Source organism: Melospiza melodia, chromosome 13, assembly GCF_035770615.1.
Source record: "Melospiza melodia melodia isolate bMelMel2 chromosome 13, bMelMel2.pri, whole genome shotgun sequence".
Taxonomy (NCBI): Eukaryota; Metazoa; Chordata; class Aves; order Passeriformes; family Passerellidae; genus Melospiza; species Melospiza melodia.
The window spans coordinates 1,972,242-1,999,386 of NC_086206.1; the positions used below are offsets into that span (position 1 = coordinate 1,972,242).

The 27,145-nt window shown below is 42.8% G+C and overlaps 1 protein-coding gene across 3 annotated transcripts in view; it reads right to left on the minus strand.

Moving 5' to 3' along the window:
- Positions 1–1,677: 1,677 nt before the first annotated feature.
- Positions 1,678–27,145, minus strand: part of CDH11 (cadherin 11) — an 83,427-nt gene continuing 57,959 nt past the window's right edge. For all 3 annotated transcript variants that reach the window (XM_063167595.1, XM_063167593.1, XM_063167594.1), the window contains 11 exons: positions 20,666–21,024; positions 18,539–18,833; positions 17,660–17,779; positions 17,098–17,265; positions 14,709–14,896; positions 12,985–13,238; positions 11,662–11,798; positions 11,343–11,464; positions 10,258–10,375; positions 4,302–4,553; positions 1,678–2,987 (listed from right to left, as the gene is read on the minus strand). In XM_063167595.1, the coding sequence (XP_063023665.1) occupies positions 2,491–2,987; positions 4,302–4,553; positions 10,258–10,375; positions 11,343–11,464; positions 11,662–11,798; positions 12,985–13,238; positions 14,709–14,896; positions 17,098–17,265; positions 17,660–17,779; positions 18,539–18,833; positions 20,666–20,857 (2,343 nt within the window). In that variant the 5' untranslated portion in view covers positions 20,858–21,024 and the 3' untranslated portion in view covers positions 1,678–2,490. The remainder of the gene's footprint in view (positions 2,988–4,301; positions 4,554–10,257; positions 10,376–11,342; positions 11,465–11,661; positions 11,799–12,984; positions 13,239–14,708; positions 14,897–17,097; positions 17,266–17,659; positions 17,780–18,538; positions 18,834–20,665; positions 21,025–27,145) is intronic.

The window sequence follows — 27,145 nt, forward strand, 5'->3', positions numbered from 1 at the left end:
AGGGAAAGAAAATTTATTTCCAAGCGTCTACGAGAGTGCTACAAACAATAGAGACTAAAACTCAAAGCATTTGAAACTATTAAAAAATGTAGTTGACAATGTCCTTCTTAAAAATTAAACATAAAAACGTAGAAAATGCAGTTATTAATTTTAAAACTTGCTCAAAAGTGAAATAAATCCAGATAGCATCAATGAAGATGGAGTCCTACAAATTACCTTTTTTTTTTTACTTTATTTCAATTTGTTAATTTTCAAAGTGATACTCATTTGCTTTCTCTTTTTTTTTTTAATGTTTATTTAAATTTATAATGGAGAAATGTGCAAATCTAGCAAAATATTCTTTGGATTATAAACAGAGAAAAATCAGCAACCAAAGAAGTTTGAACCAAGTTAATAATAAGCTATAGAATTATATAGAATGCATACAGCTATAATAAAGTGAAATACTACAATAAACATTGTAGAGCAAATCTGCTAATTTAGCAAACTCTGCCTTATAAAACATAGGGATATAATGGGACAAGTGAATATGTTAGGGATGTAGAGCTGAAACATCAGTCATCATTTTTAGGAGTTAAATTTTAATCTAACTACATATATGGGGGGTCTTCAGAAAAGCAACACACCAACAAATCAGATTTCCTCTCAGATCAAGCAGTTTAGTACCTGACTGCAAATGAAGGACAGGGTCTGTAAAACAAATGTAGGAAAATGTAGATAATTTTTATTTATTGCCTCTTCCCATATTGCAGCTGCTGATCTCTGACCCTAAACAGCCAACTATATTAAATTCAGCAGAGGTACAGCTGTACACAGATGCAGAAGATGTTGATGTGCAGAACATACCCCAATCCCTTGCTTCCTCTGAACTAATACTTAAAAGAAAAAAAAAAAAGTTATAGATCCCTTTTTGGATTAAAAACATGCATTACAAAGAACAATTCTGAAAGCATTCTGTATTTCTGTCATCACAAATTAAAATGTCTCCCTATCTGCAGATGATGCTATTCTACTGGAAATTAGAAGAAAAAAAAAAAAGCCAAACAAACCATGCCCCACCCCCCCCCAAAAAAAAAAAAAAAAAAAAAAAAAAAAAGCCAAAGGAAAAATAGGAATTAAGTACCAGAATATTAATTACTACTCAGGTAAGGTAATTCAGGTAGAAGAGTCCTTAGGGAAGTCACAGCTAAACTGGGTCAGATTTCAGTCTCTAGAACCTGCAGAAGCTCAGCACAGATACGGAAACTCACAAGGCTGGAGTAAAGTGTAAGCACAGAGTACTCCCGTCCACCCAAAAACTCATGAAGCCTTGGGAATCTCTAAGATATAAGATAAATGCTATTACATGGGAAATATTGAAAGATATTACACTTAATTTAATCCAGAAAACACAGTAGGACTATATGATGATTCTTACTGTGTTCTGGGAGCAGCCACAAGCCGTAGATAGAGAGGGTACAAAATGTTCACCAGACATTACATTTGTTTTAATCTAAAAAACATTTGTAAAATGTACTTGATTTTTAAATAATCACTTAACAAGGCAACAAACCAACTACAAACACATAATAAATAAGGCTATTAAAAGGTCACAATTGTAGTAAATTAGTCAGAACTATAAATGGGACATTAGAAACACTATGTTTTTCCTTATATGCTTAATAACCAGAACAAGAATTAAAAAAGAATCAGTTTATTTCAAAGTCTGCTTCTTATATTGAAGCACATATTAAAGCAACAGTACAATGTTCATAAAATATAAGTGTGATGCTGTAACATTTCTTACATGTCAGAATACTGATATTTGTATGTATACTAAAATAAGAATTTTAAAATTGTACAAATAGATACATTAAAAATGACATAGAAATAGGGTGCCTCCCACCGAACAAGACAGAGTTTTTATATCTGGCACGTATTAGTTTAAGATGAAAGAATAAGCAAAAAGATTTACAAGAATCAGCAGTAACAAGTTTGATGCTCAAGAGACATAATAATTGTACATTGTACTGTACATACATCATATGGGTTTAAGCTGGCTGAATATTATATATTTCAAGTTTAAAAATGCACTACCATATAGAGTGTCCATAGTTTAAGGCGAAATTACAGCTCAGAACTGTTATCTTTTCTAATTTGTGGAAGCTTCTTTGAAATAAAAGATTTAGATGTTCATAACACGTAAAAGATTTCCCTTATTTGTAGGTTTGCTTTTAGCATTTTCCTTCATTTAAATATTTCTCATATCTTAAGTGGGTTTTTTCCTTCAGTGAAGCTGGCAGCCAGCTTCCAGATTTGCCTTTTGTAGGAAAAGGTACTTCACAGTATTTACCACTTTCACGTCCTTTTTCATCAAATGAATCCTCTCTGTCAAACTTAAATGTTTAAATGAGATTTTTCTTGATTTTTAAAAAAATACCTGCTTACATTTCCTCTGGATTCTTCAGAACTTCGGACACAGTTCTTAAGGCCAAATCTTAAACTTTATTGTTAAGAATCATCATCAAAAGTGTCTTTGGAGCCATACAAGTCTGCAAGTTTCTTAAATCGAGGTCCCCAGTTTTGTAGATAGTCGTAGTCCAAGTCAGAATCTGTTGTTGCTGACTCCAAGGAGCTGAGGGAGCCAGCCACGGAGCCCCTGCCCTCGTAGCCATAGATCTGGATGGAGTCATAGGGAGGGGCAGTGGGGTCGTTGTCGGCCTCCTGTATGCGGGTGTTGATGAAATCGTCCACGTCCACGCTGTTGGGCGCGGGCCGCAGCCCCGGCCGGGGCAGGTACTGGTACTCGGGCTTGATGTCCTTGCGCGGGATGAAGCCGTTGATGCCGTCGGGGTTCTGCAGCGTGGCGATGTCGAACGCCTCCGTGTCCTCCTCGCCGCCGCCCTCGTCGTCGTACGTGATGATGTTCTCCCGCACGTCCTCCTCCTCAAACACGATCAGCGGCTCCTTCTTCTGCCTCTTCAGGGTCACGAACAGCACCACGATGACTGGGAAAACAAAGCATGGGTTAGACTGCGCTGTAAACAGCAGCGCCTTTGTAAGTAATTGTTGCATCCCCGAGCCCTTGGCTTTTCTGCTGGATTGTTGCAAACTTCTGCATTTTTAATGCTCCTTGCTAGGTAAAAGCAGAGATATTTGTACACAGAACTAAACATACTGATCTGAGGCTTTCTGTCTGAGCCGCATGCCAGTGCTCTTACTAATTGCTCATTACTGCAACACTAATTCAAGGGAAGTGTTTGTGGGGCCTCAAGTGCTGCAGAGTACTGTGACACTGCCTTTGAGCAGCCCAAGCACATGAATATCTGCAACAAAACAAAGATGAATCTTTATCCTCTCCTGTAGGTCCAAAGCTTAACTAGTTCCAGTGTGTCATTTCCATTAAAATGGAATTTTTTTAAGCAACACCTTCAAAGATGTGTTTGTTTTGCATTCTCACTTCAAATTTTTATAAAATAAAATATCTGAAAGAAAAAAGAAACGCTATAAAATATTGCAGGGAAATTAGAAAATATTGTGTAATTTTTTTCCAAATCATCAGGAAACATTTTGCAGCAATTTCTTAAAGCGGGTCTTCCAAGTCACTCATCTGGTTTCAACACAAGGGTTTGAGGGAAATAGCTGTCAGGGGCCATTAATCCTGGCTGACCTCAATAAGGAACTTGTCAACCAGGGCAGAACACAAAACTCAGAACTGTATGTCATGACCTCCTTTAAGCAGTGTCCCTGATTAGCTGGCATTAGGCCACGGGAGGACATTCTCTGAGCATATGTACACAAGTCCATTGGTGTTTGTTATTGAAGATATCACAGAAGCCCAGAATGGTTTAGGATGGAAGAGACCATAAAGCTCACCCACTGCCACCCTCTGCCAAGGGCCTTCCACTGTCCCAGGCTGCTCCAAGCCCCAGTGTCCAGCCTGGCCTTGGGCACTGCCAGGGATCCAGGGGCAGCCCCAGCTGCTCTGGGCACCCTGTGCCAGGGCCTGCCCACCCTGCCAGGGAACAATTCCTCATTGCCAAGATCCCATCCAGCCCTACCCTCAGGCACTGGGAGCCATTCCCTGGCTCCTGTCCCTGCAGCCCTTGGCAATTGTCTCTCTCCATCTTTCCCGCAGCTCCTCCAGGCCCTGCAGGGCCACCCTGAGCTCAGCCCAAAGCCTTTCACAGCCAGGCAGATCAGCACTCCCTATAAAAATACAAGCTAAAAAATTCAGATTCATTTCTCCATGTTGGAGCTGAGGGCAGGATTAGTTTTCTAACGCAAGCCCAGAGCAGCAGCACGGAAGGAGCATTTTTCACCTAGGAGAATGACGATGCAGGCCAGGATGGCGATGAGGGCGCCGGTGCTGAGCCCCGCGTTGAGCACGTAGGCCTCGGCGTTGCAGGAGAGCAGGGAGCCGCTGCCGTCGCAGCCGCACACGCGGATGCTCAGCGTGTTGGTGCTGCTCAGCGGGGGCACGCCGCCGTCGCTGATGACGATGGGGAGGAGGTACAAATCCTGCTTCTGCCGGCTGAACCCTTCCCGCCTGACCAGCACACTTGCTGTGTTATCTGGGTGAAGAAGAGAGAGGGTCATTGTTAATTCTTCCATAGTCGTGCTCTTAGCCAATATTGAAAAGGAAATTATCTCGCTGCAAAGGCTCTCAATTTTCTGGGGCTTTAGCGTCATTTCTACAATAAACCAGTAGAAAGTGCAGCCTTTGTAATGACCTAAGAGCAATTACAGATTGTATTTAATTCATATAGCTCAACACTCAGCTTTAATTCTTTAATTAACACAAGCAACACAGATAATCTCTGTCTGATAGCACATTTTAGTATCTGTAACTTACTGAGAAATTCACAATATTTTTTCAACTAACTACCCAAATGGCTGGACCTTCTTATTGCTGTCTGATCTGGTTTTAGTGTCTCTCCAGAATTAAAGCTTTCAATGGAGGGGTAAAACCCATGTCTCCCTTATGAGTTCTTGGAGTCACATCTAAAAGCGTGGTAGATGCTGTCCCCAAATGGGCTCTGATAATGAGACTCCCATCATAACAGAAGCCAACATTTCCTGTGTATGAGCAAATTTGAGCCTTGTTTTTTCAGCAAGAAATGCTGAAGGTGACAGTGTTTTATCAGAATCTGTTTTTCACCCAAACTTCCAAAGCCATAATTCAGAGAGCTTGATCATACATGCACAGTATGTCTGGTCACATTTTGAATCATGTGGATGTGAGGAAGAGTTAAATCACAGACTCAAAAACGCCCTGAGTTGGAAGGGACCCACAGGGACCCGTGAGTCCAACTCCTGGCAGTATTTCTGTAACTCTATTCCCATTGCCCTCATGAGAGGCGACCTGCCATGGTGCAGGACATTGGTGCAGGTGGATGGTCCCGCATACTTCCTCTGGCTAGAGCCTTGGAAAGGGGCAGTGTGAGATGACACTCTGGGCTGAGGCAGCCTGTGCTTCCTGCTCTCAGCAGAACACCAACAGGCCTCCCTTGTTGTGCCCCCGCCCCCGTCTCTCACCTCAGCCTAAACCAAAGTTTATAACAGTTGTAAACATCCCACAGTAAATAAAGTGAAGCAATCACATCCATGGTTTTCAGACCTCCAAAAGCCAGTTTATATTGAAGATTTATTCCATACAACCTTTCCTGGCTTGCTATGTTCTTTATTTTTCACTGTATAACAGAAAGGGAGGGGAAAAAGAGCAGTTCTTTTATCTTCTGAGGGAGGGCTGTTCACCTCCTAAGGTACCCACTTTACTGCTGCCTCAGGCTTCTGCAGATTAATCTTTTTCCCGTTGAAGAGTCAGCATAAATCCCAGAATTTAATAATGCAAACCATAAAACCTCTCCTAATGATCTAATCACTGTGATTTCCACAGAAATCTGTGAATAAATTATACCTGAAGAGAAGTGTTCTTGCCTTGCATTAACCCCCCTTGCAGGCAGTGCCCCTGATGTAGGACAAGGTCTGAAACTGCCCCCAAATTTGGTCAATCTATGGGATGAGGAGGATTGCACTGCTTGACTCTCCCAGGAACTTCACCAGAAAGGATGAATATTTAAGGTAGGAGCTGTTTGTTACACAGCAAATGAATCCATCCCCCATACCTGCCCCTGTCCTGCCAGCCGCACCCCTGGTGCCCTGAATGGCCACCTGGCCTTGACACAACTGCTGCTTTCTGCTGCTGAGTCTCACAAAAACAACAGCTGGGTAGAAAGGAGCTTGTTAACTTCTCCTTTGCACAATGTCACATTTGCTAAGGACAGAGACACTGATAAAGATCTGATTGTTTATTACTAGTGCCTGTTGGAGGTGTCTCCCTCAGAGTGCTCCTCATCTCCTGAATGTTTACATGCCATCTAAACTTTGAGGCACAATTTTTTATGGGACCTTGGTGATACCAATGTCTGCATGACAAAAGCCTTATTTTAGGACTTTAATGGGCTCGTAACAATTTGGTACAAATAGGAATGCAACATCTAATATCTATTAACCTATCAGCAAACTTGAACTAAAAACACGGGGGCTGAGCTACAGCTGCCTCAAGGCTGCCAAGGCAATGTGTAAGGAATGACAATACCATATATTAGTATATATAGTCTTTGGCTCTGCATTTTTTATCATAGATTTTATTTTTCTTACCTTTTGTTGGCTGAAATAGTATTCCTAATTTAAAATAAGAAAAGGATGGCAAATTATTTAGCTGTTATGCACACTGGCCTGGTCCACTGCAGTCACTTACACAAAACAAAACTGATTTTGATCCAATGGCTGATCTATCTGTTTTAATGGGAAGCGATTTTTGGTTTAACATAAGTTTTTAAAAAGAAAAATCCAATCAACATGCCTGACTAAGGTTTAAAAAGAAATACAATACATCAAGCCTAAAAGGTCATTCTTCAAACTTCTACTGTTTATGTTCACTTCTCACATTTAGAAGAAACATAATATCCATTATAGGAAAAAAAAACTCCTTACCTAGATAAAAGATAACATATAATCCTAGCTAATATTCTCATTCTTGCTTTTTTAATATTTTCAAGGCCCAGGAGTAGAACTCTAATCCTGGTAAAATGGCATTTTTTAAGCCAACAGAAGTTAAATGTCAATACCAGCTTAAAACTATTACTTAACACATATGGGAGCCACTTGACTGTCAGTCCTAATTAACACAATGGGGGTTAACACAAGAAGGAAAAGAACAGTCATCTCAAGGCCATTCCCAAAATATATCACATTTTTCCAGCTACTATTGCCTTGGCTATCCAATATCCAAAGATGTTACAAGTGAAGATTCCCTGTGCTCTCCATGAAATCTTTAGATTTAGAAGCTAAAATTGCCTTATTTCTTGGTGATACTTATACTGATCTCTCTGACCTTTGATTTTTGTCTTTTTCTCTGGTGATCTTATTGATGATTTCCAATTTTTCCTGTGTGCATAGGCAAATGTAGCTTAGTTTTTGGGGCTTGTTAACACATAGATTGTGTAAGGAGGATTCTAGATTACAGGAGGTGACTGCAGTGTGAACTTTATCACCTGTATCAGGTGTGAGTGCTGATTCAGTCAGAAAATGAAACAATTTCAGGGGTCCAGCTGTCTAAAATCCTTACCTTAACAGCAGTGGCAATCACTGTGGATAATTCATGACAAAATCCTGTGACTTGACTGTCTGTTTCAAAATTTTCTTGTTGAAAAAGTGTGAAGCACATGTTTGAATTTAAAAAGTGGACTCTGGTCACTGATTTTTGGGGGCTCACAAGTTTAATTTCAGTCTCTGTAAAGCTCTAACTTGTGAATTTGGGACTGCAGCCATTCCAGTAATGCTGTGCTGAGGGAGCCCAAGGAAAGGGCATCTCAGCACAGGACCCAGCAGGGTCAAAAGCAGGAAATCCACATTTACTCAAAATCTGCCTCTGCTGTGAAGTGCCACGAGCCTCTGCTGCTGTTTTGAAGGCCTGAATTCAGTGGGAGCAGAACTGAGCAGAGCCCGGGCAGACAGTGCTGTTTGTTTATGAGCTATAATATAAGGAAACAGTGCAAAAGTAATTCTGTGTTTTATCCCAGCGTGGGCTAAGCCATTATCTCATGTTTTCTATGGGAGATGGGCTCAGCTGAAGACTTGGTAACACAGTGGGCTATTAATAGGATGTAGAACGTGATTATGCTTCTTTGGATTACTGCAATATGTGATTACTTTCAGGAGCTGGTAAAAAGAAACTCTATTAAATGATAATTATGAGACTGTATGCACTTTAAAGTTCTGTAATAGGCCCAAACACTGGAGTTTTCATTAACTGTTCTCCACAGTTAATAAAGCCATTTTTCTCTGAAAGTAGCAATTCCCTCTGAAAGCTGTGGCATGGCTTATAGAATACTCTGACTTATAAATGAAAAAACAACTTTGAATGACCATGGACATTATTTGACTTGCAAATGGTAACACATTCTCCCTAAGAAGTTTTTTTATATGGGAGTACACAGAATTTTAACTTTTTTACTTTGTTCTAGTATAACTTATTTTAAAAAACTCACAAGAATATGTACATTAATAACATAATTACACTGAGGATTGAACAAAATGAGGGAAAGAAAGGATGGAAATGAATGAATTTCTTCAGACTATTCATTTCCCAAAAAGAAAATTATATGGGAAGATACAATCCCTTAATACTATCTTCTTGAAATAACCTTTTGCATTATTGTCAGGTAGAAACCTTACACTAAACTGACATCATAATTTCAACTACAACACATTCTATCTGAGTTAATTTTGTCAGTAACAAATTTTGCTGCAAATGGCAATGAAGGATGAGAGGGATTGGCTGGAGTCAGGAACCATAACACCACTCAGAGTATCTCCACTCTGAGCTGCGCTTCCTCTGCTAGATTATAAAATCTAATCTAATTTCAGTTTGATGTGGTGACCATAAAATGTATTTTATAGCAAGACTTGGCCTCCGGGTCTCAAGCAAAGAATACATGCTTATTTACTCCTTTCTAAAAATACACCCATGAATTTTTCAAAACTTGTGTTTTACTACTTTAAAGAGAATAAATATATGCCCTGCACTGGCTCCTTTATGAATTGCTTATGTATGTACAAGTGTCAAGCACCAGGCAACAGTATTACTTTGATCAGTCAGGAATAACAGAGATTTTGTTTGGAAACTCTGATGATAATTACACTCCCTTCAGATGAGGAGAGAGATATAAAGTGTGCCTCAACAGAGCAGTTTTTACTGAAATCATGTATCTGGATTGTGTTGCCTTTTGTATTTCTGGCACTCTTGGATTCATTATTTAAGCCAGTTCAACCAAGTTTTACTTTTCAGAAAACAGTCAAGTTTTCTTCAAACATTAAAGCTTACTAATCAAAATCAATTCCTTAGAAGCTGAAACAGTTTTTGCCCTGTGAAGGGAAATAAAAAATGAACATTTGAAAATGAAAAAAAAAGAATCTAAATATAATTAAATAAATGGAATAAATACATATAATGGCCAAACCTGTCTTTTTTTTTCAGTTTGCCCGCTTCCTCTGCTCCCTCAGCCTCTGGCAAGTTCAGGTTACTGATGTTATTATATTGTGATCAATTGAATTTTGACACTCATCCAGGCCTGACGATTTTTGCTTACAAATTTCTTACATCTTGCCATCAATCTGAATGCAAAGCTCTACTTTATTTTGTGAATATGAAACTGACAAAGGGATCAGGATATGCAGATCCTGAGACAGCCAGCGCAGTTATGTTCCACAGCACAAATCCCTGATTTACTTCCTGCACTGGGCAGTGATTTGATTCCATTGGGAATCTAGCCCACATCTCTTGTGATCCATAATTTACAAAAGCTGGCAGGCACAGTGGTGAACAAATACAAGCAGCCTAATAATTTATGCTGTCTCAGCTAATTTTAGGTTTGTCTAATTCAAAGAGATCTGCCAATTCCATTTACTGAGTGTTTGGCAGTGTTTTTATTCTCTTCCTGAGAGATAAAATGGCAGTGGATTCTTCCTATTGGGTATTATTATGTAATTTATAATATGCATTCAAGAAAATTCAAGTGAGTTAACAAACATCCCACTTTCCCAAGAACATCCTTGCATTTTAGCTGTATGCTTTTGGTTTCCTCCCCTAAATCTTGGAGAAAGACACTCTGTCAAAGTTAATGACAATGCTGTTACATGACATTACATTGGTCATTAGTTCTACTTTGTCATTTCTTTGGATTCTGGTAGAGTGGTAATCTTCACACAAACCTCTGTTGTCTCTGAGTGTAAAATTTGGATTATGAATAATTTCAGGTGGTAAACTGAAGATAAATCTTGGTCCATTGGCCGAGTCATCCTTGTCATCAGCACTAATTGTAATAAATTGCTGTAAAAGAAAAGCACTCTGTAAACAAACAGCTCCTTCTCTGGGTATATCACACACAGGCAGCATTCTGAGACAGCCCTTGAGTAAGAATTGTAAAATAGCAGAACCCCTCTCAAATTCAAATATAAGCAAGTAGAAACACAGAGCTGACTCCAAACTACAACAGGCAATTTTTAATTACTATTGCATTAACCACCCCAGAATTACAGCTGTAAAAGCACATATCTTCGACATTCTTGTACACAAATATGTGTTAATAGTAACACAACAGATTAAATAAAATTCTGCAGAAAACTCAGCAGCTGAGAAAGTCTCCTTTAAGCTTCTACGCTGACTGCAGAGGCACAGACCATGTGCAGAACTGTATTTCTCTGTGATCCTAACCCCTCTTCCTCACAGATTGCCAGGAATAAATTGTTGGCTAGACTCTACAGGCACTGCACTGCGATTCTTCCCATAAGACCATTCCCACTGACCATTTCTGTAATATCCAAACCAGTCTCACAACTGGGAAAGCTGCCCCCAGCTCCACTGGCCCTGTGCTAGTGGGTACTCCCAGCCAACACCAATCCCGCTCCATACACAAAGCACTGGATAACTGCTGATAGCAGTTCAGAAACAAAGTGCCTTTCTGGGTGCTCAAGGCTTTCTGGTCAAAAGCTCAAAACAAATGTTCATTTGCTCCCTCTCATTGGAGCTGACAGGACAAACCTGGGCTAATGCCTGAGGGAAGAGCTGTGTGTGCAGGGAGGTGGGAGGAACAAGGAAGGTGGTGGGGACAGTGAAGGTGTTGGGCACAGGAAGGTGATAGGAACAGGAAAATGGTGGGCACAAAACAGTGGGCGGAGGAAGGTGGTGGGCACAGGGAAGGTGGGGCAGGGGAGGATGGTGGGCAGAGGGAGGTGGTGAAAACAAGGAGGTGGTGAAAACAAGGTGCTGGGCACAGGAGGTGCTGGGCAGGCCATACCTGGTTGCTTCGGGCATTCTCACACACGAAGGCTTCGTAGGCAGCCGCAAACTTGGGAGCGTTGTCATTGACGTCCACGACCTTGATTGCAACGGGAACTTTGGCTTCCTGGTGCTGTTTGTCTGCGGGAGAGGCAACACTGACATGAGACAGAAGCAGGAAAACCCCTCAAGACAAACAAATCCCCAGCTGCATCCAAGGGAATATCAAATATGCTGATGTAATTCTGCTGAGATTTCTTGCAGCTTATCAAACTGAGACAATTGGAGGATTACAGATTCGTACCACTGATTCTCAAACACCTCAGTGAAATACTCACGGACTTCAACTGCAAAGACAGAGATATTATGCCAAGCCATTTCTTCCCTATCCAAAGTCTTTATTGTCTTGATATTGCCATCTTCTGCATTAATAACAAAATATCTTTCAAGGTCGGTGTGTCGATCAATTGAATATCTAAAGAAGATTGAAAGCCAGTAATTAGAGAAAAGAAGGACTTAGGAGATTCCTGCACCCAGATTTGTTCTACATAACTATTATTTCTAAATAATTGTAAGTAGTATCCCTATTGTTTTCCTCAACATCATTGTCAAAAGGATATGTGTTCTTTTAAAAGGAGAATCACCTTGTTGGTTTCTACATTTAGAAAAACAGGACATCAGAATGTTTGTATTAAGTGAAAATGCTGGTCTTTGAAGTCTCTATATCAAAGCTCTACTATATTCCTTATTTTCTTCTCTTATAAAACATGATAAAAATATCTACTGAGATATTTTTTCTCTCTGTTTCATATGAATCTTGATGATCTTTTAAGTCTTCCAATCTTTGGTTTACTTGGAATATTAATTGATCATACCAATTTATCAGCTATTATCCACTCTCTGCACATTTGTACAGCTTTACACAACTCTGACTTTCATAACTTCACGTTGAAATTCTTTGAAATGTTAAGTATACCCACAAAAGAGGTCTTCATAATTTAAGTTACACTGAGAACATGACAAATAAAATTAAATTAATAGAAAGCTATTCTAATATAAGAATTCTTTACTATGAGGGTGGGGAGGCCCTGGCACAGGGTGCCCAGAGCAGCTGTGGCTGCCCCTGGCAGTGCCCAAGGCCAGGTTGCACACTGGGGCTGGGAGCAGCCTGGGGCAGTGGGAGGTGTCCCTACCCATGGCAGGGGTAGAAATGGATGAACCTTAAGATCCTTCCAGTCCAAACCATTCCATGAATCTGTGATTCCAAGACAATCCAACATAACTGCAGAAAGTAGGGGTCTGTGTGGGCTTGTCTTTAATAATTAACACTTAACAATTACCCAGCCCAATCCCTAATCTACATCTTAGACTTTGATATGATGAGAAAAATCCATGCTGTGATAACAGCACAAGATATTTGTGGAAAATTTAATTTAGAATAGAGTCTACCAAAGATGCCCTTAAGTATATTTGAATTAGACATAGTTATAGTATGATACAGGCTTTGAGAAACTGGCAGCTTGTGGAACAGGCACATAAACAATGCTGGATGGTTAAACTTTCAATATTCTGGGTGTCTGTAGATCTGTCACACTGTCTTCAGAACTTGCCTAACAATTCCACAAGCTAATGCTCAGAAGGAAACAGGAAATCCAGCAAACCTTATAGCACTGTTGGCAGCATCCGGGTCTTTGGCATGTACTTTTCCAACCACAGTACCAGATGCTGCATTCTCCTTTACTTCGAAAATGTAACTTGGCTTCAAAAACACTGGTGGCTCATCAGCGTCTTCCACTGCTATCTTCACTGTCACCGTGTCCTTGAAGGGCCCATTGCTGATGAACTTGGGGTCGATGTGGACATTGGCTGCCTCCACCTTCAGGCTGTAGGACTTTTTGGTTTCATAATCTAAGGTCTGTGAGAAACAAGAGGACAGTGCATTCCAGAGTCAGGGACACCAGGCTGTAAGAGCAGCAGGCAGCGCCCCAGTGTTCAATGACATCAAACAAAGGTGAGCGTCTGTCAACGAGCTTGGACTGAAATGTGTGTATTTAAAAACATAAAGACTCAAATGGAAGGAGCTACATTCTATGTATGGAGCAGCATAGAAAGGCACTCAAAATATCACCACAGAGTCTTGGTCTTGCTCTTTGCTTGCTGTATCACTAAGGAAATAATCTGTACTGGAAATGTGAATTTTGTCTCCATCCAGCCTTCTAGGCAGCACAAAAGTGCAAGGGATGGGAAAGGGGCTCCCACAAGAGGCCTGGTTTTATCCAGATTGGCAGGCATTCCACGTGGATGTGGTTTCAAGTGCTCCTGGGTGCACCATGAGATAGCATACTGATGAGTTTAATTATTTAGGTAGTGGAGAAAATACAAAGATGGTTTGGAGTGCTTTCATTCCTGCAGTTCTTTCCAGCACAGAAAACTCATAACACTTTCCAAAGGGGAGGTGGAATAATGCCCCATGGGACAAGTCCTTTTGGGAGCCTGATCAAAGCCACAGCACCTCTGTACCTGCATTGGCATGAAGCGGCTGCAGGGTTGCACCTCAAAATGATCACACAGGCGCCAATCACAATTCACAAAGTATGTTAACACCAGTAGAGGGGAGTGACAGCTCACCCACATTTCAAAACACACAAAAAATCCACTCCCACCTCTAGAACAGAGACAGAAATCAAACCAGGGCAGTTTTGAGCAGAGGACCTCTGGGTCCCTTCCTGATGGTCTGCCCTAAAGGGCAGGGCAGGGTTGACCAGAAGTTGACCAGGCCTTCTCCTTTGATTTCTGATTATCTTCAAGAGAGATAAATAGCTCAAAGATACAAAAGGCAAAATGATAATGCTTCCATAATAATAAGATTTATGTTCTGTAATTTGCAATTTAAAATTAATTTGATAACACTTTCAAAGCTCCCGCTGACGGGCTCTGTGTGAAATCCCCTCTGCTGCTTTTCCCATAGCCTGTGACTCCTTCAGAACACTGTTGTGGACAATGCACAGCTGAAGAATTCAAACTATAGGGTATGAGGCTTTTCAGACTGAACATAAAGCAACAGTGAATGTCTGCTACTTATCAGCACTAGGCAAAACTTCATTAACAATGAAGCTGATGGCATCGTATTTTACCGTGACTTTTTATTATGAATTCATTTAGTTTGTGCAATTAATCCACTGTACAGTATTTATGTAACTCTTCTTGGTTATTTTCTTCCATTCCAATTCAGCTAATGGGGAAATGGAATATTAAGAGTTAATCACACCTTGAAAAATTAATTAAGTGACATTTGCATTTAGTAATATTTTAGCTTAGGTGGTAATCCATTATTACCAAATATTCTGTCAGCAAAAAACACTACATAGCAGTAGGCATCACTCACCTTCTTAAGCTTCACAACCCCTTCCTGAGTCTCATAATCTGTGGTGATCTCAAACATGTCCATGCCATCTCCATCGATGATGCTGTAAGCCACCAAGCCATTCTCCCCAATGTCAGGATCTTTGGCCTTCACTCTCCCCACCTCCTCTCCTGGGACAGCTGCTTCCGACACCGACATCTGGTACACACCTGGGCCAGGGAGCACAGGGAGAACAGGCGTGTGCCCCGAGTGAGCAGGGGCTCCCCACTTGGGTCTTTACTCTTTGAACTTGGGAGTTCCAATAAACACAGCGATTTTTGGCATTGTCACCCCCGTGGAGGAATGCTGTGTTGTGTTGTGTTGTGCTCTGCTCTGTTCTGTTCTGTTGTGAAGAGCTTTGAGCAGCAAGTCAGCTGTGAAACCTTAACCCACATGGATAATGTGTAGAACATGACCTCCTCCCTGTTACCCCTCTGCTCAGGGAGGGGCTTAAAAGGACAGCCAGGCCCCCAGAATGCAGCAATTGTTGTGGCATCAAGGTTACCACAGAGAGCAGAGATGTTATTACAAAAATGGAAGGAGAACTCTCTCACATGACTCGTGGTAAAACCTTCATCTCTGTTTCTCATTTCTGCCCATTCATTCAAGAGCCATAAATTAGATACAGTGAACTGGATAAATCCTGTCTGCTGTGCTGGCTAAAGTATAAATCTGCTGCTTTCTATGGCTTGAATTTGGAGTGTGAGTGTAGAGCAACTATGATTATTAAAATTTCACAACCACAGAGAGTATGCACCAATTTGTATGTGATTTCATGCCAAACAAAAAATGGCTTTCCCATGGCAAGCTCCAATAGGAAAACCATCCCCAGACATCCCACAGGTGTTTCCCTGTGTATTCAGGGACACCAGAGAAGAGCAACACTATTCCTGGATATCTCTCCAACAGTTGTCCTTTAGGCACTACTGATTCCAGAACTTCCCATCCACTTCCAGAGTTCAGATAACATAACCTGATCCTAAATAAATAAATCTATGTCAGCATTTTCTGCCACATCATCAGCAATAATAAATTGGGGAGGGAAAAAAAAAAGGGGGATGATAAAATAAAATAATCTAATTTATTCCCCTTTGTAATTGCTCTTCTTTGCTCCACGGGCACCCTAGGAACATCAGGAGACTTACACCAGGCAGGGACTTGGCTCATTACCCATAAAAACAATTGCCACATGTCATTGAAATAGGTCATTAACTCCAGTCACAAAGAACCCAAAATTTAAGCATATAACTCATTAACAGCTTGAGCAATGAACATTAAAAACAACAAAAAAAAACAACAACAGAAAAAAGGAAAATAAGAATGAAAATATCAGTCATTTGGCTGTTTATACAGACAGCTAAACCCTGGTTCTGAGTTATGAAACATTCCCAAATCAGATTTAACCTGGGGATGAATGATTAAGTAGAGGAACTGCCTTTGGGCGTTTCTGATAATTTAACATGTTCTTGCAAAACACTCAGTGAAGGGGCTTGAATTCATAGAAAAAAATCCATAATTTGATGGGGCTAACAAAATATTGTATCCTGGTGTCCCAGGTTATGATGTGGAGGGAAAAGGCTTGTTTGTAAGGTACATAAAACCTGATTTTTTATTATTTAATCCTTTTCTTTTTGAAGGGTAAATAATGCAGGCACAGATTTTTGCATTCAGCTCTTGCATGAGAAGTCAGGGAGCTGCAGCACTGGAAGAGGAGCTGTTAGAGCTGTTAGAGGGATGGCCATGGCCAGGACACACCAGGTTCAGAAGGGCTGCTCACAGGAGAAACACGGTGGGCTGAGACAGCTTTGAGTGAGTCTGCTCAGCACTCAAAAAACCCCAAACCCACGCAGAGATGAGCTGCAGAACAGATGTGTGGGCCCATTAATGTACTTCCACCCAGCTGTGAAGGCTGAGTCTGGTAATGTCAGCCCTGATTAATTTTATATGTGAAAAGTAAATTGCTCAGGTATAAAAAAATTGCTGTATTCGACCTCCATTAATACACTTCAACAATTTAAAAATGTAATTGTGCAAAATTTAGTTTGCTTTGTCATGGTAACTGTGAGTCTTGAAGAATATATACATAGGTCTCTGCTCATATAAGTTATACAGCATGGCCCAGTAGCTTAAAAAATGAAGTGTAGGGTCAGGAATCTTTGCAATTCAATGCTGGCCCTAAAAATGTCTCACTTTGCAACACAAAGCAAATATTCCAGACACTAAAGTTCCATATTTTACTAGCCACAACTTCTTTATTCACGTGTGGTGCAATAACCCATCAGTTATTGCCTCTTCAAGCCTTGGGTGTGTCTGATACTTCACAAACATAGGTCCTGGTAGGAGATGGGAGAAGAACTGTGTTGGTACTCACTCTGTGGGAACTTTGGTGGGTTGTCATTGACATCTGTAAGCGTAATTGTCACTTTGGTTGTCCCTGAGAGGCCTCCCATGTGTCCTCCCATGTCCTTGGCCTGTATCACCACGTGGTACTCCTCCTTGGCCTCTCTGTCCATGTTGGGAAGGGCAGTTCGGATGATTCCTGCAGGCACGAGGAAGGTGCCAAACACAGATTTAATGAAAACCTGGCTGCTGCATTTGGAGTGCATTAAACCAGCAATATTTGCAGTGATGGTGGAGGTTCTGCTTTCCCTGAGCATTGCTGTGAGGAAAGCAGCCCCAATATTCCACCCAGAGGACAGGCCTGCAGAATTACAGCTGAGCACAGAAACAGCCTTTCAGTCATACAGCACACAGAACACCCAGAAACAGCATCAGCTTTCTGGTGCAGGAGCTCCAGCAGATGCAGGAGACCAACCTGCAGCAGAGCAGGAAGATGTGCTCAGACACAGCAGCAGCTGTGCCCTGCCAGTACATGCAGTTCATTGATGCACTCTGGTCATGAGGTGCCACTCAAATAAACTGTTTGACAATACCTGTTTGAGCCTCCACTGAGAAGTAGGGCTGACCTTCAAGGATACTGTAAACCAATTTGGCACTGTTCCCATAGGTAGGGTCATCAGCATCTGAAGCTGTTACCTGAATAACTGATGTACCTAAAAATGGAGAGCAAACACAGGAGGGAGAGTCAGAGGCGAACACGTCTACAAGGATCATGCAGAGATGCTTTCAGTCACACAGCAGAGCTATTCCTAAAATTTTTTATTTCCATGTTTGGTAAACGAAAATCAAAATTACTTTACAATTTCTATGTAACAAAATATACTTGTATGATCCAAAAAGATCTATCACCAGCTGTGATGTGGATTAATGTTCTAAGCAGTGAAGATATAAAAGTCAGCAGTCACCCTGCACTGTTATGGCTTTTCCCCTCAGTAGTTTAAGCCTTATATTGCTTTTGTCGTTAGACAGCCAAACAATAGAGTTTTCCTTTACATTTTTCTCAGTGAGTTTCAGACAAATCATTCCTCTAGAAATCTCTGAGACAGACACAAGCTCAAACAGGAGATGAAAATGGAATAGTTGGTGAGGCAGTAACTTCCCAGCTTTATTACACAGCTCTGCCAAAGGAATGATCTTTGTGTTTACCCCAGAGGATTCACACTCCATAAATTCCAGGGGACTCTTCTGCTCCTTCCTAGGAGGAAAAATAGTTCTATTCTAGGACAGTCTCGCAGGTAGGAGCTGTGCAGGGTTTGATTTGGGCAGCAGATTAAATACATCAAGTGAATCACCGGCTGAACACGAAAGTAAATTTTACTTCCCTGAATCCTTGACAACAGGAATGAAATAAAGCCAAGATATCCTGAGAGTGCAGCACCTTCCACAAGGGCAGTGCCCTTCTGAGTACTCACCTACATTTGATCTCTCGGGCACATTGGCATGGTAATTTTCATGGAGAAACTCGGGCGGGTTGTCATTTATGTCCTGAACTTTGACAATGAATTCAGAGGGGGGTTCCAAAGGTCTGTTTGTGTTCCTGTCCACAGCCTGAGCTGTCAGGGTGTATTGAGCTCTCTCCTCCCGATCCAGTGTCTTGGTTGCATGGATGTTCCCTGATTTGTCATCAATAACAAAAATGATTCCTGCTCCTTCACCTGAGAGAATGTATTTAATGTTTCCATCTCCAGAATCAATATCTGAATGAAGCTACAAAAGAAGAAACAGACATACCTTAACATGGGGGCACACATTTCCTGGATGCGCTTATAAAACAAAGAAATGCAGAACTGCTATCATTTCACAGTTTTCAACAATTGTGGCTTCCATCAGGCAATAATCCACACCCAGGGACATGCTGTGACCACAGGTACTCTGCATCTAGGGCAATGCCAGCCCAGACATGCCTCCTGCCTCATGCAGGGCTCTGCTAAACCCAAAATTTCAGATTGAAGGAAGAAAATGCACAAAAAGATGCTTATAGCAGGTTCTTTATTCGCATGAAGTTGGTAATTTTTACAAAGCTTTTGTACACTTCAGTGAGCCCTGTTCTACTGGGTTGCATGTAAAATGCTGTTAAATAACAAATGGGATGAGTTAAGTGATAAATGAATGAGTCCAGCTGTGCCCAGGTGTGCAAGAAGGCCCAGGGCACCCTGGCTTGTAGCAAGCACAATGTGGCCAGCAGAAGCAGGGCAGTGACTGTCCCGTGTACTGGGGACACTGCTGAGGCCACACTCGGGGCTGTGTCCAGTTCTGGGCCTCCATATTCGGGAAGGACATGGAGGGGCTGGGGGTGTCCAGGGAAGGGAACAGAGCTGGGAAGGGGCTGGAGCCCCAGCAGGGCTGAGGGAGCTGGGCAGGGGCTGGAGAATCCTGAGGGAGCTGGGAAGGGGCTGGAGCCCCAGCAGGGCTGAGGGAGCTGGGAAGGGCCTGGAGAATCCCTGAGGGAGCTGGGAAGGGGCTGGAGCCCCAGCAGGGCTGAGGGAGCTGGGCAGGGGCTCAGCCTGGAGCAAAGGAGGCTCAGGGGCCCTTGTGGCTCTGCACAGCTCCTGCCAGGAGGGCACAGCCGGGGGGTCGGGCTGTGCTCAGGGCACAGGGACAGGAGCAGAGGGAACGGCCTCAGGCTGGGCCAGGGCAGCTCAGGGTGGGCACAGCAGGAATTTCCCCATGGAAAGGGGGCTCAGGCCCTGGCAGGGGCTGCCCAGGGGGGTTTGCAGTGCCCATCCCTGGAGTGTCCCAGGAAGGGCTGGAGGTGGCACTGAGGGCTCTGGGCTGGGGACAGGGTGGGCATCGGGCACAGCTGGCACTCCGTGGGCTGGGAGGGCTTGTCCAATGTCAGTGATTCTGTGTGATTCTGTGTGATTCTGTGTGATTCTGTGTGATTCTGTGATTGCCAACTAGTTTTTAATTACGCCCTCTCTCATATAAAAGAGACAAGAAATGCTTACTAAACATTCTTAATTCCAAAACCAGTGCACATTTCAGTTTGATGAATGAGGGAAACATTGAGCCAAATTACAGATTTATTGATTTTATATTGACAGCTACAAATTGCACCATTTTAAACCAGAATACCCAGCATGGTATTTGCTGACATTAATCCTGTTTCTCCACTCCTTTTGTGCTGTGGTTAAGTCAACACCATTCTGCTGCTCATTTAGAAACTGCCAAATATACTGGTTTATTTACCTGTTTATATTTTACCAGTGTTAGACAGTAGCAGAATAAAAAACCAGTCCAGGATGTGTGTACACATACATGTGCACACAGATATTTACCTTCCTCTATACACAGCCCTCAATATATTTAATTTTACTGATAATTTGAAAATGAGAGGATAAAATATACCTATTTTATTGAGCTGCTGGGTTAGACATTCAATTTTAATTGCCGTTTTTAAAGATCTGAGAATGATATCCTTGAGACATATTTTTGCTCTGGTTGTTGGCATGGTTCTTGCAAAAAAAACAGAAAACCACCTCAGAAATAATAAAAATGAAGCATATTAATGAATGGCTGGAAAAGCAATGGTTTCTTACCCTTCCCACGAGCACAGGATCTGGCCCCGTGTACTCCTCGATGACGAAGAACTGGTTCCAGACCCAGCCGCGCTTGGAGCGGTGCAGCAGCTGCCCCTCCTTGCCCCGGTCGCGGTGCCCGTGCAGCCCCTGGCTGCAGCACAGCACCCCCAGGCACAGCAGGGCCGCCCGCACGCAGCGCTCCTCCTTCATGTTGGTCAGAGCCTGGGCACGGGAGGGTCCGAGATTGCACCCCTTCCACCTGGGCAGTCAGCAAGTCTGGGGCCGCCGGGGAGGTTCAGACCAACCCTTGTGCACATAGGATGCCACCACGCATTAAACACATCACCTTAATGCTCTGCAGCTTCCCAGCTCAGTTCCTGCAAGAGGGGAAAATGGAAAAAATCGTCAGTTGTTTGAGGATCTAGTAGGGCTTTTAATTTACTAAAACAAAACTAGGACTTGGTAGATATCAAGATAAGAAGATTAAAATAAAAACATCAATGCTGATGAAATCCTGAGTAATGAGCAGATTTGATGTTTTGCTACATGCAGCTGCCACCTTGCACAATCTCCTGGCTGGCTTGTTTGGCCACTCAGTGGCTGGAAGTTGAAAGATAGATAGGGAATCATATTTTCTCATGATCTTCTCAAATAGATTTAGCCCAAAATGCAAGGTAACTGTAGAAATACCTAATTTAGACCTAATCCCTCTTTGGAGCTTAGATATAAGCCTTTGATATAAGCTGCTAAGGCAGAGGTCCAGATACAAGGGAGATCCCAAGACTTATCAGGAATGCAATATTTCTCCACCAGCCCTTGCATGATCATGATCAACACATCCTTATGCTGAACATCACCACCCCTGGTTTCTCTGGGCAGGAGCAGGGGCTGGCAGACCTCTAAGGAGCTCCAGTTTGGATTTTGACCTGGCAGCACCTCTGAGGATCAAGGCACCATCAGCACTGATTGCCAGTGTGATGCATTCAGATATTTTTGATAACAATTGATTTAACTATTTTTTTCTACTTTCCCTGGATGTCAAATTACTAGGTGATCAAAATGATCAAATTACATTGATCTCCTACTTTCTAATACTTCTTAAAACATTAGGTGAGATTTAATATTTGAGGGAGAAATTGCATTATACAGTGAAACTTGAACTAAGCAGCCCTCAATCCATCACAAAGGCCACTTCCACTTATCCCTTGGGTTTCCAACATATTCTCCTAAAATCTTTACACAGCAAGAAATTTTACAAGGTCCCTAAAATGTTTGGTTTAGCTTTTGGTGTGATTCACTTTACTCTTCTGCAAGATATTGATAAAAAGTTTGATGTTATATTTGTACAGGCAAATATATAAATATGTACCACCATTAACTGTAAAACAGAATGATTTTTAAATGTGAAGTAGGGAGATCTTAATGGTATTTTCAGCAGAGAAAATGTGAATATAGGCAAAAGCTTGAAGCTAAGCACATTCTGTAACTCCAGCCACAGACAAACATCTCAGTCCCAAACCCACTCATTTGGGGTTGTCTTTCTCACATCCTAAGCAGTCATGTTCTCCTTCCACATTCCTTTTACAGTTACATAAAAATACATTGGCTGACAGGGGTTCATGAATAAGGAATGAAATATATTGGCTTATTTCCTCAAAAAAGATTAGCTTTCAATTTTATTTTACTGAAAACTGAAATCACAGCACCAAACTAACTACAGCATAATGAATGAAATGACATTCTCATACACAGATGCAAATATAGTCTGGCTTTCCCAAGCATATTTATTAAATAGATTTGGTGTATCCATTTGGCATTTTCCTATTGTTACATGATGACACATTACAGATTACTCACACCAACATGGAAGACATACAAAGGAAAACAATCCCTATGATTTTGCTCAGGAAAAAATTCTATTCTATTTTGACACAATGTATGTGTGTGAAGTGTAGAGCATTAGGTCTGTGGTTTCATGTCTCCATCTTGCTGAGGGGTAAAAACAATGAAAGGCTTAAGTGGTATGAAAACTGAGATTTCACCTAATTTGGATGCTTGTTTTGCACCCAGCTTTGCATAGGGATAGAAAAGGATGGGATTTGTGCTGTAGGGATCACTCATGTGCAGTAGTTAGATGGGATTGGGTTCCTGGCATGTTACAAAGAACTTACATACTCCAAACATGGAACAGGAAGATATTCCTGGACAGCTGTGCATTTCTAAACCAGCTGTGAAAAAAAAACCCAACCTAAAAGCTGTAAATAAACTTCTTATGTTAATAGACTTGGGGTGCATTTGCAAATTAAACTCACTGACAGTCATTCATCATTAGCATCACAGAATGATATCAGCTACAGAGATAAATAAACAAATCCCCCCACTCTTCCCAACTCCTCAATGCTGTTATGTAAACCAGTAAACACTTTTTAAAGCTGCTTAACCAGAATGGCAGAGCCAAGCTGATACACACACTGCTTATTATCAGCTATTCAAGTGTGAAGTGCTGGAAAAAAAATGTTAATCACGGATCCATGCTTATTTACTAACAAGGATTTAAAGCAAACTTCTTTGTTATCTTTTGTTTTATCCTCTACAAGTACAGAGATGAAGCAATAAGGCTCCATGTCTTCAAGCTAAAAAAGCCTATTCTCTCTCATCCACCTCTTCAGAGAATCCCAGAAGCTCAGCATGGTTTGGGCTGGAAGGGACCTTAAATCCCACCCAGAGCCACCCCTGCCATGGCAGGGACACCTCCCACTGTCCCAGGCTGCTCCAGCCCCAGTGTCCAGCCTGGCCTTGGGCACTGCCAGGGATCCAGGGGCAGCCCCAGCTGCTCTGGGCACCCTGTGCCAGGGCCTGCCCACCCTGCCAGGGAACAATTCCTCATTCCCAAGATCCCATCCAGCCCTGCCCTCTGGCACTGGCAGCCATTCCCTGGCTCCTGTCCCTGCAGCCCTTGGCAATTGTCTCTCTCCATCTTTCCTGCAGCTCCTTCAGGCCCTGCAGGGCCACCCTGAGCTCAGCCCAAAGCTTCTCCTGTGCAGGTGAGCAATGCCAGCTGTGCCAGCCTTTCCTCCCAGCAGAGCTGCTCCATCCCTCTGCTCATCCTGGAGCCTCCTCTGGGCTCTGTGCAGCAGCTCCAGGTCCTGGCTGTGCTGGCCCAGGGCTGGGGCAGCTCTGCAGGTGGGGTCTCACCTGAGGGGCAGAATCCCCTCCCTGCTGCCCACGCTGGGCTCAGCCCAGGGCAGGGGGTTCTGGCTGAGCCAGGCTCCTCTGGGGCTAAGAACAAATCCCTTGGGCTGTTTGGAGCAATTGCTTCTGCTTTGGGCTATAAAGGCAAAGGGCTCTGTGCTGGCAGCAGTTCCAAGCTGGCTCTGTAGGCAGTGACCCCCAGGTGAGACAGGCTGCCAGGAAAGCTGGAGCTGCAAGAGCGCGGCCCTGGCCTCCTCCTGCCCCTTCTCCCCTCCTGGAGTTCATGCTCTGCTCGCTCACATGGTGTTCACTGCAGCAGTAAAACCTCTGACTCCTATCCCCAGAAAACCTAAAATAGCATAAATCAACAGGCTCCCACTGAAGGCTGTGGAATTACTTAAATTCAAACCAGCTACAGTCTGGATTTTCATGAACTACTTGTATTCTAAAAGATTAGGTGCACAAGATGTTCTTAAGTTAAAGCTAAAATGAACTTAATTAAAAAATGAAGCAGTAGCTTTTACCAAAAAAAACCCAAAAAACAACTCCAAAGCTCTTTTTTCCTTCCTTTATTTTCCAAACAATCTACTTAAAACATTTCAAACATTTCAACATTAATTCAGCTGCTGAAAGCCGATAGTTTCCTTCTACTTCAAGCAGAAAACATGGAAAAACAGCTAAACAATTTATAAAGCAATTCCTTTTTCTCTTGGGGAAAAATACCTCATAAGACTGAGAGTTTGGAATACAAATGTGAGGATGGCAATTGTTGCAGCTGCTGGGCTGCTGCTCCAGCAAGCACCTGAGAATTCTGTGTGCAGCACTTGGATTCAGATGCACAGATTTGTCAGACTGATTTGCCATGAAAGGTTGCAGCCTTTTTAAAAGTCACAATCTTTGACACCTTTGAGTATCTCTGCCCATAGGTTACAATCCTCAACTGCAGCAAAGCCAGTCTCAGTGGGCAGCTGATCAAACTGCAACACTGGCATAGAGTTAACCTTCCTCCTGGAAGCTGCTCCAGTGGTGTGCTCTGGATTTAGGAGGAGAATGATGCTGGTAACACTGAAGTTAGAGTTGTGCTGAGCAACTGCAGTGTGCATCACGTGTTTTGTATATTCAAATTCTTTCCTTGCTGTTATCACTATTTCCTTTCTTTTCTGTCCTATTGAAGTGTCTTTATCTCAACCCATGAGTGTTCTCACTTTTCCTCTCCCAAATCTCTGCTCCATTCCTGGGGAGTAGCAGGGAGTGAGCAGTGCCTGTGTGGTGCTCAATTGCTGGCTCAGGTTAATCGACAAACATCCTGATTTCTTTTTTTTTTTTTGCATTATTATTTAGAATTGTGCAAGGTATCATTTTGAAATCCCAATTTTTCCTAACAAATCTGTAAGAAAAGCTGTTTCCCACTTCTTTGAGCATAGTGGATCCCAAGTTTCATGGAAACATACAATATCCTGAGTGGGAAGGGACCCACAGGGATCATCCAGTCCAGCCCCTGGCCCTGCCCAGACCCCCCAACAATCCCCCCAGGATGATGGATGCAGCCCCTGGCCCTGCCCAGCCCCCCCAACAATCCCCCCAGGGTGATGGATGCAGCCCCTGGCCCTGCCCAGACCCCCCAACAATCCCCCCAGAGTGATGGATGCAGCCCCTGGCCCTGCCCAGACCCCCAAACAATCCCCCCAGGGTGATGGATGCAGCCCCTGGCCCTGCCCAGACCCCCCAACAATCCCCCCAGGGTGATGGGTGCAGCCCCTGGCCCTGCCCAGACCCCCCAACAATCCCCCCAGGGTGATGGATGCAGCCCCTGGCCCTGCCCAGACCCCCCAACAATCCCCCCAGGGTGATGGATGCAGCCCCTGGCCCTGCCCAGACCCCCCAACAATCCCCCCTGTCCATCCCTGGTGCCCAAAGGCTCCTGGAGCTGCGGCAGCCTCGGGGCTGTGCCCATTCCCTGGGCAGCCTGGGCAGTGCCAGCCCCCTCTGGGGGCAGCAGAACCTTGCCCTGCTCTGCAGCCTGAGCCTGCCCTGGCCCAGCCCCAGCCCCTCCTGGGGCTGCCCTGGCCTGAGCAGAGCTGGGAGCTGTCTCTGGGGAGGAGGAAGTCTCAGACTGCTCTGGCTGAACCAAGAGGGACTTGTACTGAAAAGCAGGAATTCCATTAATACCTTTGAACTGTGTACAGATGAATGTTGGCAATTTTGGTATTGAGTAACAGCGTCATCAGGGGTAAAGGGTGAACAAGAGTTAGTCAGCCACCACACAAGGCCTGATCTCATTTCACATGAGTGCAGTGAAATCCCTGAATATCATTGGATGCATACAGGACAGAGAAATATTTAAAAGTCTAGTGCACACTCTAAAAAACAACCTGCATGAGGAGGTGTATACCAAAATGTCTGCATGGAAATAAAATGTGTCCCTAAACAATTGTGAGAACAGGCCTGCTGGGCATTTCTAGCTGCACAGACAGCGTGGCTGTGCTGTGTGCTTGTAGCAAATGCAAACCTCACCACTTTCAATCTTAACATAAGAAAAGTCTGTTAGACTGCTAGAAAATAACACCCATCAATATTCCTAATGGAAATACGCTGTTCATTTGAGAATTCAATCAAGAACACAACACCTGAAAAATAATATATCCATGTCCACGTGGAAACCATATTGCAAGCAGCCACTCTGCAAAGTCAGTGTGCTCCCCACAGCTTCACACAGATCTGAATGACTGCTCCAAGACACCAACAGTGAAAAATGAAGAGGCAGCAGAGATGATTTCAATGACAAGAGCAGTGGCGGAAGTGAAGTCTAGCCAACTTTAAATTCCTTTCATTATTTTTATAGCAACAATAATCTCCAGCGTTCATGATGATTTCCTGTATGCTGTTAAATGACCATATGCCAAATTATAATAGACTAAACAATTTTTTCTGATTTGTCTAGGCCATAACTTCTGGATGATGCATTAAAATAGCAATTGTTCTCAGGAATACACTTGGCAGAAGGCAGCCAAGATCACAGTGTTGCAATATAATAATGGATGATTATGTTCTGAAATGTTTTGCAAAAGTATCAAGTAAACATAGCAAACTCCCAGTCTAAATGAGATTTTAGCTGTAATTAGAATTAGCTGAAAAGATGAAGGATTTATTCTACCATAATTTTATCATCAGACAAGGAAATGAATAGCTTTTTAATGACAGAATAAATATTGGATCATATTAGTTCTGGAGCTCAGGGTGGCGGAGTTTTGGGCAGAGAGGTGCAGATGGGGCTCGGCGGGAGGAGCCCTGGGAGGCAGGGAGGGG